The sequence below is a fragment of the Lissotriton vulgaris genome, chromosome 1_1 (assembly GCF_964263255.1).
Source record: "Lissotriton vulgaris chromosome 1_1, aLisVul1.2, whole genome shotgun sequence".
NCBI lineage: Eukaryota > Metazoa > Chordata > Amphibia > Caudata > Salamandridae > Lissotriton > Lissotriton vulgaris.
In genome coordinates this window covers 1,258,567,812-1,258,588,431 of record NC_141685.1, presented here as the reverse complement: position 1 = coordinate 1,258,588,431, position 20,620 = coordinate 1,258,567,812, and the positions used below count along the sequence as shown (strand labels likewise).

Genomic DNA, 20,620 nt, shown 5'->3' with positions numbered 1-20,620 from the left:
CAGACGGGGGAGAAACTATTGCTATCAGAGGATGAGATGAACGTTGAAGAGATCAGGTTTCCACTGCTTCCTGAAAATGAGGAGTAAGAGAGTCTGTCTGTCCTGTGTCAGGATGTATTGAAGATCCCTACTCTTTTTCAGGCCTTTCCTCAAGGCTTTTTTATTTCCTGATTTCAAACTTGGTGATGTTACAGCTCTGCGTGCTGCATTCCCTGCTGGGGATCCTGCTCCTATTTGCGAAGCCGGAAGGTCTGTTTAAAGGAACAGCATTGAAATGATGCAATATGTATTTCAGGGGGTGGCAGAAGTCAGAGGGATACAATAGGAGGTGGCAGTAATGGCAGATCCAGCCTTTGATACCAGTTGTGTCTAAGAGCTTACTCTAATCTGAAACCTCCTCAAACTTCAACCTCACTATTAGCTGGAATCTCCTTCTGAACCTCTCTCAGTGTTAGTTACTAATTATTAATTTCTCCTTCATTTTTATAAGTATGAGCATTATCTTCTCCACAAGGCCTCTGCTCCCATCTTTTTCTGTTCCCCTCAAAATCACATGTTTGAGTGAGATCCATATCAATGTTTGTCCAAGCTTAATTGTCAGCGCAGCCACTGTGAAATTCAGTGTTAGGAGCATCAACTCAGTGTGCGTTACTTGTTTTTCAGAGTAGGATATGATTCAGGTAGATGGTCAAAGACGTTAAATGCATTTATGGTTCCTTACATTTAGCTATTCAGAATGGTTATATCTTGGATATTGGTAGTAAATATATAATATCAAATGCAGATTTAGTAACGTTCTCTATTTCCAAGATGGAAGTCGTTTTTCATCTGCTCGCGTCTCAGCCAATTGAAAAACTGAATTATGCTACGATCACCTTTGAAGAACTGTCTTCATTCTATTTGCTTAATCTTTTCAATTAATTACTTTTTGCTGGAGGTGGTTGTATGAACATAGATATTTCTTAGGAGGTGGTATTGCTCCATGACTGGTTGTAAAGTGGCAAACTTCCATTCATTCTAAAGACCTGGGTCTGACCAACACCCACAATCGGATCGGCGGTGCTGAGGAGGTCAGTGACCACAAGTGGAGAGAGGCGGAGTGGGCGGACATGCCATCGAGAGCGCCTTGAGCTGTGGTGGAGAAAGGGAGGACTCAGCTGCCTCGAGCGGTGTGTCTGTAGTGTGAAGCTACACACGATTTGAGCGCAGCTAGGGGGGAGTGAGTGACTTGCCGCTCCAGTGTGTGCCCCGAGTTGATGCATGCAGGCGCCACGTACTTGTGAGCTGTGCCTGCAGTGAAGGCGACCTACGATGCTGAGGCGCGAAACGGGAAGACGTGGCTGCCATTTCCCCTTGATGCCGCACAGCAGTGGGGAGAGGAGATGACTGCACAGGTAGGCATTGAGGCGGCTATCTGGGGCGGTGGCGGGCACCAAAACGGGTGAGTCATGCAGGACAATGTTTGTATACCAACGCCCCCGCACTCTGAAATCAGCACTGCCTGACTCAAAAATGGGGCCTGCGGAGGACATAATGCCTTCTGATAACTCAAGACCATCTCAACATCCAGTCCCTCGCCAGGGAATCCTTTCCTATGCTGCGTCCCCCCTCTGACTCTACTCAATGGAATCCTGCTCTCTGTGCTCTTCTTCTGGATTCTTGACTTTGGTGACTTTTGTGCTATCCCCTTTTTTTATTTATTTTTTTAATGGTTTTAGTCTATACCCGGACCCGCCATTATATCTGACCTTTGTTCCGTTTCTTCTTCCCTCAAGACTCCTCCTGATCGTTTTTCTCTTTTTGCTGGACGGCCTTAAATATATATGTATATGTATATATGTATTATATAATTGTCCAAGCCTAATTGCTATTAAAATGTATTCCTGTGTGAATTTACCATTTGTATATTTAGAACTCTAACCACTAGTATATGTAGTAGACTTTTGTACTTACTACCATTCCTATGGGATTTTAGAGTTTATCTGTTTGTATCTCTTCCTTGAGTGACTTTCAACTTGCACATGTGCAATTTTTTCCAGTTTTATCTCTTCTTTGAGTGACTTTCAACTTTGTACATTTGCAATTTTTTCTTTTTGTATCTCTTATGTAACTTATGTAATCCAAAGTCTTTATGTAACGCAACTGGTTCTTTTGTAAAGCGCTCTGACACCTTCGGATAATGTTCGCTGTATAAAAAATTGCATTAAATAAAATAAAAAAGAAATCATACACAGTATTCTAGACAATTCCGTTCAGGAAATTATATAGTACATGCTCTTTGTTTACTTTATTGTAATTCAGGACGCGAACACGTGAGACGAATAGTCAGGTCAAAGAAAGAGTGGTATGTAGTGACATGTGTCTTTCCCAATTCCTCTAATAAATGTTAAATGCTTTGAGGTGATGTAAATATGGCTTATACATATTGGGAAAATATTCACGATCACTGAATATCTCTACTTTTGTGTGGTGTGTGCTCCCAGAACGCTTAATAAAACTTCTTGTTAAAAAGAAAAAGTTTTCCGCAGAATTAACATTGGTTAACAAGAGTGGGCTTTGCCCTTCAATGAGTAGCCAGTAAAGGGAACACTAAAGATGAAAAAGTTACTTGCAGTCCTGGCCATCCATTATAGAAATCATTGCTGAATTCATAAACATGGAGTGTGTCAATGTCAATGTCCATGCGCGATGCTCAGAAACTTTTAGCAAGATACATTTCTCTTTTTTTATAGAAAAAACAAAAAACCTAATTTTTCAATACAAATTAATTGTTACGCATATGCCCATCATAATTATGGCATCTGCTCTTATATTTCTCTGGCTTACTACATCGTTTAAAAAAAAAGTCTCCAATTAAATACTAGAGCTGTTGTAAACATCCTACTTAGCCCCTGGCCACGGACTGGTGACTAAATTGTGCAAAAAACAGATGTTGCCACAGAGCTTTGAGCTCTTAGTTATGTGATCACTATTACACCACTTCTACTTTCTCATGATCGATTCCTGCAGCTCTAACTTCCCAAAATGTATCGGTAAAGGTCCAGAAGAAAGACAGCACATGCAGATTTTGGTGTGTAAAGATTGAGATTACATGTGATGCTGCAATCGAACTTGGAAACTCACCGTAGGATATATTTGCCACACCTGCTGAATATCTCACTCTGTGCTACACAACTTGGAATTAGGGGTTACGTGTTTTAGAATAAAGACACTGGGCCTCATTTATCAGACTGTGCATCACTTTTACGCCGCCGGTGCGTCACTGCACCAGTGGTGTAAAAATGCGCCTTGTTGCGCCATATTTACAAAGTGACGCATCTAGGTAGATGCGTCACTTTGTAAACCCCTGCGCCACATTATACCTGCGCCAGGTATAATGTATGCAAGGGGGGCGTATTGAGGCAAGAAAGGGTCGTAGAAGTGACGCAGTAAAATCTATAAGATTTCACTGCGCCACTTCTAGAATGCAAATGCGTCAATATCTTATGCCTGCCTCACAACAGGCGTAAGACTGACACAGGCCTTTTCACATGGGGCTTGCCCCATGAGAAAGGACACATTGCTGGAGTTGCGTCACTTTTGTGACACACTCCCGCAATGCGTCACTTTCGCGCCATACAGATACGTCAGAAATACTGACGTATCTGTAACTCCTTGCGCAATGATGCGTCATACTGTAAATATGACGCATCATTGGTATCGCAAGGAGGGCGCAATAAAAAGTGACACATTGCTGTTTTCACGCAGCGATGCGTCACTTTTCATAAATGAGGCCCACAATCTATTTGTTGTTATATTTGAAAAGGGATTGATAGCAGTAGAAATAGATATACAGAAGATTTAGTCTGAAAGCGTGACAACATTAAATGTTTCTTGACTCTGAAAGATTGCATGGCAGACTTTTCTATTCCCTCACATCAAGAACAGCTCCACGGGCCATGGTTTCTTCCTCATTGTAATGATTACTAACAGAAAACGAGCCTATAACGTCTCGTTTCCGGGTCAAATTCCACCTTCCAAGTTCACGCCAACAAAGATCGAGGCACCTTTTCACGGTGACTCATACTGTGCTCATTGTGGACCAGTCATATGTATCTTATGTCGCAAATTGTAACGTCATGTTCGTTTAGACCCATAAACCGTGCAAAAAATACTGCCACAATAGTATATGTTTCTAATATGGTTTCATGATAACAATATGGGCATATCAAGGTTTCAAGTCCGACTTCTACTTCTGTTTTCATTTAATTGCCACTAGCTCACCTAGTTCTCCATCACACACTAGACGTGCATGTAAAACAAAATATAACAGTAACATATAAAACAGAAAGTACTTACAAGATACAGCAGTAAGGAGATGGAGTCCCTATTCCTTGACCTCAACCGATCTGTTTCTTGTCCAAGTTGCAGAAGACTGGCAGAAGAAATCTGTATAAATAAGAAACATAATTTACTGTCAGGAAAACAAGTATTGCCTCTGATACTTTGGGTTATCTCGCATTATATATGTGTACATTACGCTCATTATTAGTTAATCTGTACTGCCCCACAGAAATGTTGGGTGACATATGTCTGTAACCTTTTAAGTATCACTTCATGGCCACATTTCTGTTACTGTTAAGCAAATCAGATTTTAGTGCTAGAATTTTTTTTACAACATTCGTGTCTAGGTATTTGAGGTATCAGCTGGGTGGGCAGATTCGCCATATCAGGTCGTGGGCATGCTGACATAATGGCAATGCATGTTATGTTAAGTTCTTTTTAATTTTCGTGCAAATTTTTTTTTAACACCAGGCAATCAAAACTGTGGTTCTGTGGTCCAGGCAAATGACAGCATTTCAGAGATAAATGTTTTCAGCTCGCCAGTTATACAAATTTATAACACAGAACACCCGTTCCTTTAAAGTTCACCCTGGATATTATGAACTGCCTAGGGCAATGGAAGATGGAGAGATGGGGAGAGAGACACACGGAGATAGAGAAACAGCAGTAAGAGAAAGGATATAAGAAAGGGAGACACAGCTAACGTCAAGGAGAGAATTAGACAGACAGGAAGAAACGAAAGGCAAAGAGAGAGGTTAAGGAGCAAGAAAGACTTACACTACAGGAACAGAGAAAAGTAGTGATGGGGTGACAAAAACGTGGAAAGAGAGACAGATGGGAAGATGCATAGCAAAATAGAGAGAGACACATAGAAAGCCAAGGAGAGGCAGATCCAGGGAATGGCAAAGAAAGATGAGTGATAAAGATGGGAACGTCAAAGGGACAGCAATAACAATAGGGAAAGAGCAAGACCATCGAAGCATAAGTTGTCAAAGGCAGGGAGAGACAGAGAAAGAGAGAGAGAGAGAGAAAGAGAGAGAGAGAGAGGGAGAGAGAGATAACAAAGGAGAATGAACAGGCGCCTAAGGGAGGGGCGCCATTAGTCGCGCCACGGGCCTGAGCTCCTGTTAGGCCAATAAAGGGGGTTGAACAAATGGGTCAGGTCGATGACGTCAGTAGGAACCTGGACGGCCATTTAAGGTTGCACAGCAGAGTTTCCAGCCTCTTTGTCCCCTTGGACCTCAGGCAAGCAGCATTGGTGGGTCATTGACCACCCACCCGGCAGAAGAGCATGGCCCTCGTGGAGCAGTGACAGTTAACAACAAATGGGGATGCACAACAATGGAGGTTCAGAGACTGGATGGACCCCAGGAGGGGATAGGATTGGCATGTTCAATGGTTAAGTGGGGAGGGGTGACCGGCCCGCTGGTGGTCCTGGACTCTCCTGCCCTAACCGGCAACATATGCACTGATAAGAACCTTGGGGAGATCGCCTGTGTACAGGTGCCCCGGTGGGCCGGTGTGCTAGGCGGTACACTGGATTTCAAGTAGTTCAACAGTTTACTGTAGTGCATTGGGCCTGCTGGCACAATGTGCACAGCAGAGTGGGTGCTTAGTGGGTCGAGAAGGCCAAGTTCAAGTTCAGGATCCTGCCTATTTGCCTTACTGTCTTTGACATGTTGATGCTGCTAAAGTGTGATGCTGTAATATTTCTTATAAATACAAGTAGGATACTTGTACTTTCGTATTGGTTTGTGGTTTTGAATTACCTTGTTTGATGTAAATAAAAAGGCTATGCCTTGGGCAACATACCCTGAATCTAAGAGTTTTTGGGCACAGCGGGAAAAAAAGGTGAGGGGAGTTTGGGAGGAGTGAATGGCACGTTGTGCGCGTACTATGATAGGGAGAGGGAAAGACATAAAAACAAGGAGAAAGAAAAGGAAAGAAACAAAGACAAAGAGTGGCAGAGAAACACCAGGAAAGTCAATGAACAACCACAAAAGACAAGAGAGATCAGGAAAGAGGGACAGAGTAAGAGAGGGAGAGTAAGACAGACAAAGAAAATGGAAGATAGGGAGAGATAACGACAGGATAAGCTGTAGAGAGAGATAGGGAGGGAAAGAGACTGGAAGCTAGATAGTGAAACAGCAATAAAAGAAAGTGTCAGAGAAAGACAGGAAGAAAGAGAAAAAAAGGGAAAGAAAGAATGAAAGAGATAAGGATAGACAAAAGGAGGGTTTGATAGAAATGCACAAACAAGAGAGAGAGAAAAGTAGATGGTGAAAGGCAGAGAAAGAAAAGGAGGGGCATAGATACCATGAAATCAATCAATCAATCAATCAATCAATCTATCTATCTATCTATCTATCTATCTATCTATCTATCTATCTATCTATCTATCTATCTATCTATCTATCTATCTATCTATCTATCTCAATAATAAAGTTTACATTGCCACCCATCAGGTCTCCTGAGTCTGACACGAGGAGAGTAGGGAGAAAAAACAATAAGGTAGAATAGCTTCATTACAAATGTTGAGTGAGCAGTAAGGGTTTCAGCTATAATTCTAAAATACAGGTAGGATGGGATAGCTCTCAATCTGAATTTTAGAGAACTCCAGCATGTGGGGGCACCTAGCAAGGAAGAACAACCTCTAATTCCAGCTTTTCTGTATTTTGGGTTGTATAGAAGTAACAAAGTCAGTCTGCTATGCCTGTGTCATTTGTTCTTGTCATCCTTCACTAAGAGGTTTTAACTTGCACATTTTTTGTATCAGGAATTAAAACATATTTAGCCACAGATTGACAATGAATTTGCATTGGGTTGCATCACTATTTTGACACAGCTCGACACAAAACCCTTTTTGATATGTGCTAAGCCACAGCATGGCTTTATAAGAAAAAGTACTGCACACAGATCATTGCACAGCCTTTTGTTACTTTGTGTCATGCATGGGTGGTGGATGGGTGTGGCCATGCATCCATCCATGGATTTTTAACTGTGGACATGGGTTTTCACCAAAATAATGCACCTGTCTATTTCTTCTTGTTATTTCCTATAACAATGTGGGCTGTGTAATGCAGCACACGGACAAAGAGGAAAATGTCTCCACGAAAGGTTTTGCGTACGAAGTTGCTGCTTTCTGTGCAAAATCTGTACTGTCCATAATGCAGACACCCTTGAACTGTGACACAAGGTGTCTGCATTGGCACTAGGCAGCCCAAAGGGCGCCACCAAGTGAAATGGACAGAGTAGAACTGGGCAATTTCCTTAAACACATTGTACAGTTCTGCTCTCTTCAGGTGACGCAACGCAGCACAACAACTTTGCTTGCCGCGCTGCTTTGTGTGACTTCTCTGTAAATATACTCTTTAGTGACCAGTTTACCCAAAAAGTAACAAATCTGCCACCATTGAAAAACTCCCTGAATTAATGCATATTACCTACTTTATAGAATCCACAAACATTGGCAGTAGGAGGCTTGAAAAACTACACCAGTCTCAGGTTTCATGACATACTAATGGCAGTCAAACACCCAAACGGTAATGGGATAAACACTTGCAATTAGTTTACCCACTGGCAATCCCTTGGAGTAGCATTCAAAAACTCTCGTTTTTCATTCACTTTATCACTCTAGATGAAATGCCTGATTTAGGATTTAGCAGATGGAGGAAAGGCAGACAGGGTGGAGGAGGTTTTTACTGCCTTTACTTCACCTACCAAATTTAGAGATGTCTGACAGTGCCGCAGACATCTTCATACATTAGCAGGAACCACTGTCATGGCGGTTCCTGTCAATTTAGGAAAAGGTAATAGGCATACTTGTCAGACATCATGTCTGGCCATCAAAGTTTCCAAAGTTTTTTATTTTTTAAAAACAGCCTCCTAAAGTGAGAGTTTGTTTTTGAAAAATTAATGAAACTAATAACACCCATTACATTTCAATTTATTAACATCAAACTTGTGATCTGCCCAACTCCAAATCGAGTGAGCAGACCTTTAGTTTCAATAGAGAGGGTACTCTGTTGCCACTGAAACATAATACCTATCTACGAATCTCTAAATCAGCCCCAGAGACCACATAATGAAAATCAATACCCTGCTCTTCACAGGAACAGTCTTCTCCGAACTTTGGTCACCTCACACATTTACCATGTGGGCCACTGTTTTGTTAGTTGGTATATTTGAGATTTACACAACCCGAATCTCACTGACTAAGTTAGATTCCTGATAGTGACGAGAGATTAAACAAAGAGGTTAAGTAAGTAGGTTAAAGGGTGGAGCCCTTAGGAATAATATATGTCACTATGGTAAGTGAAGAAAGAAAAGAGACAAAGGCCACCCTCGAAGATCATAAAAAGAGAAAAGAGGAAAATAATTCTGCCATAGCTTCTCCCACACCAGTTTGGCACAGTGTGTTTAGGAGTAGAGTGTGGTCCACTGTGTCAAATGCCAAGCAAAGGTCTAATAAAATCAGGGCAGTGACACTATCTGCATCGGTAACCAGGCAGAGGTAGTTTAGAATCAATATGCTGAATTGATTCAATACCTTTCTTAGGCTGGACACCTTCAATAAGTTTTAAGAATGAGCAAAGCATTTTGGCCTCAATGGGCTCAAGTTTTAGCTGGAGGGAGAAAGGTAAAAGGGCAATAACTAGTAATTGAAAAATCACCCAGAACCTGTATAACATATAGGGTGCTCTGCCCTTGGTAGTGCTACATTGTACCTAACAGCGGGTGCACAAATCACAAACAGGGACAGTGCCCTTTACAATGAATGCACAGCCCCCAGAACGCCCGATAAATCGCTCTACCCTGGTGGTAGCATAGTCAATGAAATACGGAGCAGCTGCTTCAAAGGTGTTCTGTGTTTCTCTCTGCAGGCGGCAACCCACCTGCACTTTAATGAGAGGTTAGAGATCACCCTGCAGGCAGGTGCTGTGAGTGACCGCACCTGCCTGCAGAGGGATGTCTTAGGGCCCATGGGACCCCCTTTCCCTCCTCCAGAAGGCTGCCCTCAGGGATCTCACTGCCGTGAGGCACCTTTTTTTGTGGCTCACTATCAGTGCACCTCCTAAGGGCATGTTTGCATTTGCGCCTGTATCCGTATCCGTAATATGGCGCAAGTGCAGTAAATTGTAAATTGATACTTGTATAGCGCACTACTCACCCGCAAGGGTCTCAAGGCGCTTGTAAGAATACCGCTGTGGAACCCATCCTGGCTTTCCCTGTGAGGCGTCCACTCCTGGGCACCCCCAAGGTGGAGGCCAGGCATCCTTAGCGTTGTGGGGCCGTTGTGGAGATTAAGCAAGCTATTGCCCAGAGTTGCAGAGTGGGACTCCATGATCGGAATAGGCACCGAGGCGAGAATCATCAGGTCCGTGGAATTTTGAGCCCAAGACCCACCGAGGTGAGGAATTGAACCCTGGTCCCGGGCTAGACCTCTGCATCAGGGTCTGCCGCTCTAACCATTGAGCCACACTTCTCCAAGGAGATTACCTCATTTGCATGGGGCAACACACCCAAGCAAGTGATGGAATGCCCACTGCGGATAGTGCTGGCTCTACATGTGTAAAAGTATTATCAGTATCATAGAAGTGGCCGGCGAAGAGACTGTGAACCCTTCTGCAATACCCCTTTGCCCTAGGGGCTCAAAAAGCAGGACAGAAACCTGTTGTGCACCTGGGGCACTATGTATAATATGGCCCCTGGTTTCTTGGGGAGAGACTGTATGGTGTTGAACTTAATAGACGGCAAGGGTATAAGAATATATTCAGAGGATGTAGCAGATTGTCTTTGAGTACAGGTAGAAAGGGGATAGGATATGGATCCAGAAGAGAACAGGACTTGCACTTATTCAACAGGTCTAACTTTGGTCATAAAACTGGAAATGTACTCTTTAGAAGGGTTGGAGCAACCTTCTGAAACCATTTCTTGGCAAACTTCTCTTTAATCATAAGGATTTTAGAGACATAAAAGCCAGCTTGCCTTCCAGAAAATGGCTAGAAGGAGGGTTTGTTGTTAGAAGACTTGTCCTTGGAAGACATTTCAATAGGAATTTAGATGTTAGTTTGCTTTTTCATATTGAGATTTTGAGAGTGCAATATTGCAGAAGTTCATCACTAATAGTAAGTATTTTGATAGAACAGGGTTATAATCAGGTTTTATAATGGAATAATAACTGGGGCTCCAGTGCTTTCAGGTCTTCTGAAAAAGGATTTAAGATTATGAAAAAGGGTCCATGGTGAGAGCTTCGATCTTATTCTAGGCAGCACATATGAAACTGGGGAATATAATGCCAATGTGACAAACTAGCAGTGCAATGTTTATTTTACTGATGCACCCCCCATTAGAGAAACTAGCATTGAGGGAGGACTGACTAACTATTCGTCCGCCCCCCCGGGGGGAGGAGGGGGGTGCTATCGAGCTGTTTGGTAGGGCCGGTTTAAGACGATTGTGTTACGGATATAGCCGGTCCCGGTAACAAAAACGACCCCACCCAGGGGCCAAAAAGCGGCCCCCACCCTGGCGGCCCACCGGGTAATGCCCAGTGCCCGCTAGGGTGCCCTGATGACTGATCAGGAAGACTTGTAGGCACACCAAGATGAAAGAAAAGTCTGAGCAGTTAGTCCTGTGAATTCACTTCATAGTGATCAGACCAACCAGAGGGGGGCATGAAAATGGATGACACAGTACCCTCTAAGGCAATTAATAGGTCCAGGACTATACAAGTGGCAGGAGTTGCTGAGTAAAATAGTTGATATAAAGTGCACAAATGTACGTGATTAAGGAGTTTCTGGACATTAGGATCAGAGGGAGAGTCCGAGCGTAGGCCGCTGTCTTTGGCTCAGTATTAAAACTGAGCCTTTTAGAGAAGTCTGGATAGTGACATTTTGCCCACATGTGTATTTAAGATAAGGTCTAAAATTTCTTAGCATGTTTAGGTTTTGAGGGAACATTTAGTGATGCTGTTTTTAGCACTTCAGAGGGCTGAGCTGGCAAGTGGACCTGACTGACACCTATTGATTTAATACAGCTTAATCAGGAACTGTGCTACACCTGTGGCAGAGACATAGTAGATCATCCATTGAGTATTTGAGAACGTTGCTAAGGGTGTCTTCCGGGGGCAATGAGAGGGAAAATCAACAGCACTGCTGGCCTCGGGGATCTAGCACGCTTCACGTGATTTTATTTGAAAGAAGAAGGTTCCCAACACATGATTGTTCATAAATAGATTACGGAGTCTCTGTGTCAAACACAAATAGCCACCACAAAACTGGAAGGACAGGGTGACCCAAATGAAAAAAATGTGGAATCAATAATGTATAGTAGAAATATAATAAGCAAGTTCATTCCCCAACAAAGATAAAATTAGCAGGTTAAATAAAACCAGGTCAAATAATATACATAGTCATGAGAAATGTGGCCAGAAATGTGTAAATATTTAACAGGGCGGCTACTCCGCTATGGCGGAGGAGCGTCGCCCCCTCCCCTCCCATCTGCCAACAGTAGCAAAACTCAAAAAATTAACTGATCATAACACAGGTTTATTATCATTTTTATTTTGAACACAAACAAGTCTTGGGGCGGGCAGACGATGACAGGCTGAAGGGAGAGTGGTGCTTCAGCTCTCCCATGTGAGTTGTGCACTATACAAATACCCATAACAAAGACAACAGCAGTAGAGGGTAATGGCATAACAAGAAGCAGCAACATATTAACTTCTGAATAAAGTAATCACGTCCACATATTGTGTGAGTTGTGAAAGGAAGATGGGTCTCTACATATGCTAGGCCCCGTCAACAACTTCTACAGTGCTGAGTTAACACTGTGAGGTCTATCTATCTATCTATCTATCTATCTATCTATCTATCTATCTATCTATCTATCTATCTATCTATCTATCTATCTATCTATCTATCTATCTATCTATCTATCTATCTATCTATCTATCTATCTGTCTGTCTGTGTGAGTCTGTCTGTCTGTCTGTCTGTGTCTGTGTCTGTGAGTCTGTCTGTCTGTGTGTCTGTCTTATCTATCTATCTATCTATCTATCTATCTATCTATCTATCTATCTATCTATCTATCTATCTATCTATCTATCTGTCTGTCTGTCTGTCTGTCTGTCTGTCTGTCTGTCTGTCTGTCTGTCTGAGAAGTGTCACTGAAACAGAAGGCCTTTTATGTGTTTGTGAAAGATAAGTAGTAAGTGTTTGTTTTCATGTTGGGGAGCAGGAAAGTTACATACCCTACGAGGCAGTGTCTTTCTTTCACCACAATAAGGACAGGCCCATCTTACATATATTAACATGGTGATTTCACTAATTCAACCTTTCATACTCCCACCTTGTGGCAGACAATCGTTTTTGCATTGTGGAGTTTATACACGTAGGAAGCAACGTATGGGTGTTGGTAGGAAGTTACATACCCATGAGTTAAGCATGTGAACCTTGCACTCATGACCACAATACAGCATTGGCATAATATATTCTCCTCTCTCTAAGCTAGTCCCTTACGAGGCAGGGACATATTTAATTTAGAATTGTTGCCACGTTTTGCGTAACTACCAGGGGAGGCTGCCTGTCCTCCTGCATGATTACATGATCACAATATAGCGAAACCAGAAACATGCAGCATGGGACTAAAAGGGCTCAGAGACATAATGTGGCTTGATGTCCAAGAAGTAAAATGGTTCTAATGGCACCGGGTGGGACCCAGCGGCCTGGAGAAATGGTGCAAAATTCATCTAGCATGTAGACAGGAGACTCACTGAGTGTCATTGTTCAGCGCACCCACCCCTGCCTCCCCAGACTACCTATGAACAAGCCAGTCAGGCCAGGGGAGCAGGTCAAAAGGGAGATGAGTGGCCACATCCGATAATCTGGTGGCGACAAACACAAAGGCCCACATACCTACACCGAAGACAGGTACTGGGGAAGGCGAAGACAGGGTTCAATGATCGCAGTTGGCTTGTGGAGTTGGAGTAAACCGAACAGCTGTCGGTCGTGCTTTGGCTAGAATGGAGAATGGAGGGAGAATGGGTGGAATGCATAAGGAGCGGGGATTCGGGAAACGGCAGTTGAGGCGAAGGACAGAGAGAGGTGAGGTGCTGGTGATTCTATGACCATGAGAAGATGGCTGTAATATATCTCTCCCTGGTGGCCATGCGCCTTCTTTTATTGTTGAACTATCCCAGCTCGATCTCCAGGTTGCCGTATTTACTCACTGTGGTGTGCCGAATTTTGTGAATTGTGCTGTGAGCCTCCGAAGCTAGGCTATTGTAGTTGCTGCAATCATCTCTGCTGTGATCCTAAACCCTGGCAAAAGTCACAAAGAGCCCCCTTTGGGCAAATACACAATACATAAATCCACACTCACCGTAGGAACCTTATATCACCTACATGCAAACAATGAACATAGGATACAAGGAGTCAAGTGATCAAATGGAATCAAATGAATAGTGCACATGTATTCAATACACTATGAAAGAAATAAAAAAAAAACATATGTTAAAAATCAAAATACCTATATTAATTTACTAGCAGCCCGTCCAGACGTTGTCCGAGTATGAATTGCTGCCGGCCAGTAGTAAGTTTTTTTGTAGGATTTCGTTTTGATAGCATTTCTTATCTGTGACAGGCCTGTGAAACGCTCCGATTCACAGTGCACTGCTGATGCACTTAAGAGTGCCCGTTCAGTAGTGTCTGAAGTCGAGTTTCCCTACTTTATTTTTCCTTGCAATATTATATAGCGCAAACTCGACAACATGGCATGAGCACAATTTACATTACATAAGAACACATTCATTTGTGGTAGGCTTGGAGACAAAGCGATTTGCCTGGAATCAAAGGATGTTGAGCTGATGCCTAGATTCGAACGTAGCTCCCCAGCTCTAAAGTTCGCAATTCCAGAACTTGTGGCGGGAGGTGTGTCTAAAAGTGTATGTCGGTGCTGGCCATCAATGAGAGAGACCTGTGCATTTTTCAAATGGGTGGTGAAAAAATAGGAGTATGTTGCTGGAGATGTGGGCCGCCGTGCCACCAATGTACTTACCGGGGGAGGGTAAACACCCATTATTCCGCAATTTTCTTTCCGCATACCATCACTCCGCATACTTTCATTACAAAAGTACCATGACTCCGCAATGCCATTATAACGCATGGCATTACATTTTATATGCTTTTACCACTCAAACATTTACAACGAAATTCGTTGTAAATGCATGAATGGTAAAAGCATGTTTTTTTTTAATGTTTGGATAAGGTTAGTATGGTTATAGGGGTATATGTTTTGGGGTACTAAGGTATATGTTTTTGGGTGTTTGGGTATTTTAAGGGTTCAGATATAGTTTTGGGTTATGGGGTACAGGGGTAGTTTTAGGGTTTAGGGATAGGTATGGGTTTTGGGGTACAGGGGTAATTTTAGGGTTCAGGGCTAGGTTTGGGTTTTGGGGTATAGGGGTATTTTTAGGGTTCAGGGGTAGGTTTGGGTTTTGGGGTACAGGGGTATTTTTAGGGTTCGGGGCTAGGTTTGGGTTTTGCGGTACAGGGGTATTTTAGGGTTATGGGGTAGGTTTGGGTTTTGGGGTACAGGGTTATTTTTAGGGTTCAGGGCTAGGTTTGGGTTTTGAGGTACCGGGTATTTTTAGGGTTCAGGAGTAGGTTTGGGTTTTGGGGTACAGGGGTATTTCAAGGGTTCAGGGCTAGGTTTGGGTTTTGGGGTACAGGGGTATTTTAGGGTTCAGGGGTAGGTTTGGGTTTTTGGGTACAGTTTTATTTTTAGGGTTCAGGGCTAGGTTTGGATTTTGGGGTACAGGGGTATATTTAGGGTTCAGGAGTAGGTTTGAGTTTTGAGGTACAGGGGTATTTATAGGGTTCAGGGCTAGGTTTAGGTTTTGGGGTACAGGGGTATTTTTAAGGTTTAGGTATAGGTTTGGGTTTTGGGGTACAGGGTATATTTATAGGGTTAAGATGGGTTAGTGTTTAAGGGTGTTGGGGTATTTTAAGGAGTAAGGGTGGGTTATGATTATGGGGTGCAGGGGTATTTAAAGGGAGCAGGGTGGGATTAGCACACAATATGAGACATGTCATGAAGGGCGGAACGTACCACACACCCCCAGCGTTTGTCACGCCCACAGCACACACCCACAGTACAACGCAGACACGCCTACAAGGGACTACCTTGCTTGCACGGTTCTTTTACCTTTTAAATGTATATGGTGGGCGTCTGCATAGCCTATGTCCTTCTGCTGCAACTGCCCTTTCCAACGCTGTATTGGGTGTTGTGATTGGTGCTGTGGTTTCTGAAATTACCCGCCTCAAAGGTTTGGGCTCTCTCTTTATTATATTAGTATAGATCATAGGGCAGCAGTTAAAAACCAAACAGGAAAAACATTTCATAAAATAGAAAATAACATCAATTTATAACAATGGTAAAAATGCGAAAACAGGCAGGAAAATGTTTCCCAGTCACTGGAAGAGCCACTAAATCTTGCACAGATCAATTGTTAAATCATTTGAGAATTATTTTAATCATTCTTTGTTCTTAATAACAGTTGTCCATATAAATTTATAGTAGGCTTCCCTTATCAGTGCATCAACGCGTTTCGGTGGGCACTTAATTTAGACCATCACCTTCCTCAGGAAAAAACAATAGCTTCCAATGTTTAAATCAAATTCTTAGCAGTTTCCATAAAACTAAATTAGATCAACTTGAAGGGGAATATCTCTATTTCTCCCACAGTTTTCTCAAATGTCCTAGTTGTCACCACTCACAGAGCACTATTCACCTCAGTGTTTCACGTTAAAAGCAAGTGCAGTCTGACTTTGCCATATTGAGGTGTATTGGGTACCTACAGGCTTATAACAGGGGTATAGGACACTTCTGGATCACGTTCTTTTTTTTCTAGAAATCCAGCTTGCATCCATTTCCTTTAGATCTTGGTTAAAATATATGGGCGGTTTTCAATCAATCAATCAATCAATCAAGGCATTTATAGAGCGCACTACTCACCCGGAGGGTCTCAAGGCGCTTGGGGGTGGGGGGGGGGGGGTGGGGTGCCGCTACTGCTCGAACAGCCAGGTCTTGAGTTTTTTCCTAAAGGAGAGGTGGTCTTGGGTCAGGCGAAGGTCGGTCGGGAGGGTGTTCCAGGTCTTGGCAGCCAGGTAGGAGAAGGACCTTCCTCCTGTTGTCGCTCTTCGGATGCGGGGGACGGCGGCGAGGGCGAGGTTGGTCGATCGAAGGTGGCGTTTGGGAGTGTAGAAGTTGAGGCGGTTGTTGAGGTAGCTCGGGCCTTGGTCGTGTAGGGCTTTGTGTACGTGGGTGAGGAGACGGAAGGTGATTCTCTTGTTGACGGGGAGCCAGTGCAGGTCTCTCAGATGTCCGGAGATGTGGTTGCGTCGGGGGATGTCGAGGATGAGTCTGGCTGAGGCGTTCTGGATCCGCTGGAGTCTCTTCTGGAGCTTGGCGGTGGTTCCGGCGTAGAGGGCGTTGCCGTAGTCCAGTCGGCTGGTGACGAGGGCCTGGGTGACCGTCTTCCTAGTCTCGGTGGGGATCCACCGGAAGATCTTCCGTAGCATGCGCAGGATTTTAAAGCAGGACGCGGAGACGGCGTTGACTTGTCTGGTCATGGAGAGGGAGGAGTCCAGGATGAAGCCCAGGTTGCGTGAGTGGTCCGTCGGTTTGGGTGCGGTGCCCAGGGCGGGGGGCCACCAGGAGTCGTCCCAGGCGGAGGGCGAGGAGCCCAGGATGAGGACTTCCGTCTTGTCTGAGTTCAGTTTCAGGCGGCTTTGTGGTCCAACTCAGATATACACGGTCACGTAGATGGTAAAAAGATGTGTGTAACAGATCCTTTCTGGTATCTGTATATTCCTGAATTCCACACAGGGTATACGCCTCATGTTCCCTGGACCTTGTGGTAGGGCTGGCTGCTCATGGGGAACAGCATTACAACGCGGGGATTACCCCGCAATGCCATTACAACGCAGGGATTACAACAAAAGTTGTTACAATGACTTTCGCTGGAAGGCACTGTTGAATAGGGAATAGTTTAATTTTCTATCCAACACCTTCCCTACTGTCAACGTGAGCTGGAGTTGGAATAGAAAATTAAACTATTCCACTATCCAGCGCCCTCCAGCGAAAGTCGTTGTAACGACTTTCGTTGTAATCCCCGCGTTGTAATGGCATGCGGGGTAAAAGTCTGCGTTGTAACGTCATACAACCGCTGCTCATACACTGTAGGTGCAATGGCACATTGAGCAGTTTGGGCGCACATGACTGTTTTTGTGTTTGCCCGCCATCCCGCTACTGGCGACATAAAAAGCAGACTGTTTGATCCATTTCCATAATTATGGGCACTTTGTTATCTTTATGGCCGCCAATTTGGAACAGTTAAACATGCCATTTTGGGCTGGGCTCTGCTTTTACTACTTTTGGCCGCCATTTCCATGTGGTCAAACTGTGCACACTGGTCTGGGACTCAGTTTAGGTATTGTTTAAAAGTCATACTGTTGCCTAATCAGATTGTATTGTCTTGCAACTCACCACTCCAATTGACTCCCTTAACCCATTTCTAAGCACTGTTACTCTGCTACCTAAGTTGTGGATATGGATGGCAATATGGTTCCACATCATGTTTTTTGGCTGTCCATGGTCATCCACCTTTAGATTGGTTACACTGGAAAGACTCCTTTGAAGTGTACTTAAATGCAATAGACGGTAAAAGTTCACTAATACAAAGAAAAAAGCTTTATTGTTAAACAATTTGGGTCCAGAAGGCAAGTTGATCTTGAGGATACTTCCTTTAATTGTGGCAAACATGCAATTTAGTCTAGAAGGGACGTCAGGAGAAATGGTGAGTGCAGAAGTTGCAGACGATTATGCATTGCTCAAGACACTGGATAAAAGATTTGTTCCATCTAGAAATGTTGTCTTGGCTATACATACGCTTCTTCCACATTATCAATTGCATGGTGAATGTATTGATGACTTTGTGTCGGCCCTTAGAAATTTGGCCACAACATGAAATTAACATGAGTTCAAGGAGGAGCTCATTCATGAAAAATTAATTGAAAAAAACAATAACAACAAGATAAAAGAACTATTATTGTCCACTAGTTTGCCTTATTGATTGCAGGAGCAATGAGAATTCACAGGCATAATGTAAAGAAATATCTGAGCCTAGGAAGCATTATTCATTCAAAGAAGTAAACATAATTTAAGGCTGAAGATCATCGGAAAGCACTGAAAAAAATTCATTATCTAAGAGCAATATTTGCCCATATCACAAAAAAGACAAGACTAAGGGGCACATGCATCAATATTGCTTTTTACGATTCCTTAATTGCGAAAAATAAGGAATCGCAATTAAGGAATTGCAAACTGCAATGCATCAAGAAATTGCTAAAAAAATAGCAATTTCTTAAAATTCCTTAATTGCGATTCTCTAATTGAAAATCGCAATTAAGGAATACCTCCCCATCCATTCCTATGGGCCTAGAGGCCCATAGGAATGAATGTGAAGACATTCTTAATTTGCGATTCTCCATTAGAGAATCGCAAATTGAGAATGCAATTTCAAGGGTGCAGGGGTGTCCAAAGGACACCCTGTTGCACCCATGAAATCCGCCTATAAGTACATCTTGCACACACACATGCCCCAAGGGCATGTGTGTGTGTAAAATGGAACTTTGAAAAATGCACTTTAGTGCATTTTTCAAAGTTTTCGCAAATTACCATGAAGGTCAACTTCATGGTAATTTGCTCCCCTTATTTGTGAATTCGCAAATTTTTTAAGTTTGATGCATTGCAATTAAGGAATCTCACTTTGAGATTCCTTAAATGCAATCGCAATTTAAGAAATCGCAATTTTGCGATTTCTTAAATTGCGAAAAAGGACAAAAATGGTGATGCATCCCAAAAATTTAAATTGCATTCGCAAATGGCCGAATTTTGCGATTCACACCATTTGGGAATGCAATTTACAATGATGCATGTGCCCATAAGAATATAAGAACACATTCAATACTTTAGATGTGGCAGCCACACACATGCTTCTGCAAAAGATTGTCCAGCTTTAACTCAGATGTGTTTCAAATGTGACTGGAAGGGGCACTTTGCTAGAGGGTTTTGCAACAGACATAAGCCTACTGTGTCTTTGGTTGGTCATCTAGGGAAGGAAAGCATAGTTAAAAGAGAATATGATCTTATAATTACTTTTGAAGTGGTTGATGGATCGCCTGATCGGGGTAATGACAATGATTTGCCATGTATGGTCACTAATGGTGCGAAATGGGAGATTGTTGCGCTGGTGAAACCATTCAAAAGGAAGCCCCCATTTTGTAATGTTATAGATACGTAATTAATGGTATTGAGGTACGGGTGGTGGCTGACTCAGGGTCACATTTTTACATTGATCAGCACTTATGTTTTTAAGCAATTCTTGCCACAAGCCACAATATGAAAGCCTATGACTATGAGGGATAGAGAATTGATATTGAAGGACAATTTCACGTTATGTGGGAATTTGAGGGTGAAAAAAGCCTTGTGTTAAGTTTATGTGTCAAAACTTATCAAACCTTTTTGGTTTGAATAACCAGGGCAAGTTGGACAAAATCCTTGATCCCAACCATCCTTAGTGTGTGGTTTCCAAGCTGTAATTAGTATGCATGAATGTCTTGCTTGAGAATCAATGAGTGAAGAAGTTTCCTGAAGTTACTGCTGAACGCCTTGAAAATCAGTAGGGTTTCAACTCATTATAGTTCTGAAAATAGGGACTTCACCAATTGCACACAAATTCTGCAATGTACCTTTATCTTCAAGAGACGATCTACGTATGGAGTTAAACAAGCTGTATGAGTTAGAGAGGATTAAGCCAATAGAAGGGTCTGAGTGGCTGGCTGAAGTACTTACAGCACACAAGAAGGACAACTGGATACATTTATGTGTTGATCTATGTGAATTGAATCAGTGGATTGGGATTGATAGAGAACCTTTACCCAACATAAATTAAATATTAGGCACACTTGAGAATGTTTCTCTATTTGCCATGCTTGACAGGTCATCTGGGTATGACCAGGTGGCTTTGAGCCCTGATTATAGACACCTAACATCTTTTGTTACTACTGAAGGAACATTTGATTTCAAGTGCATGCCTTTTAGCTTGGCATTGTTTTTCCAAAGGCGCATGAAAAAAATGCTCAAAGATTGTCAGGGTGTGAGATACTTTCAGGGTGCCATATTCATTTTTAGGTATCGCCTGAGCCAGCGCATGTGTTGCTCTGAGAGACATCTAGT

General features: G+C 42.9%; 1 protein-coding gene across 1 annotated transcript in view; it reads right to left on the bottom strand.

The window, feature by feature from the left end:
- The window catches only part of NCKAP1L (NCK associated protein 1 like), a 1,717,783-nt gene that overhangs the window by 175,604 nt on the left and 1,521,559 nt on the right, over positions 1–20,620 (bottom strand). The window contains exon 30 of the mRNA XM_086964598.1: positions 4,339–4,428. Coding sequence (XP_086820724.1) covers positions 4,339–4,428 — 90 coding nt within the window. The remainder of the gene's footprint in view (positions 1–4,338; positions 4,429–20,620) is intronic.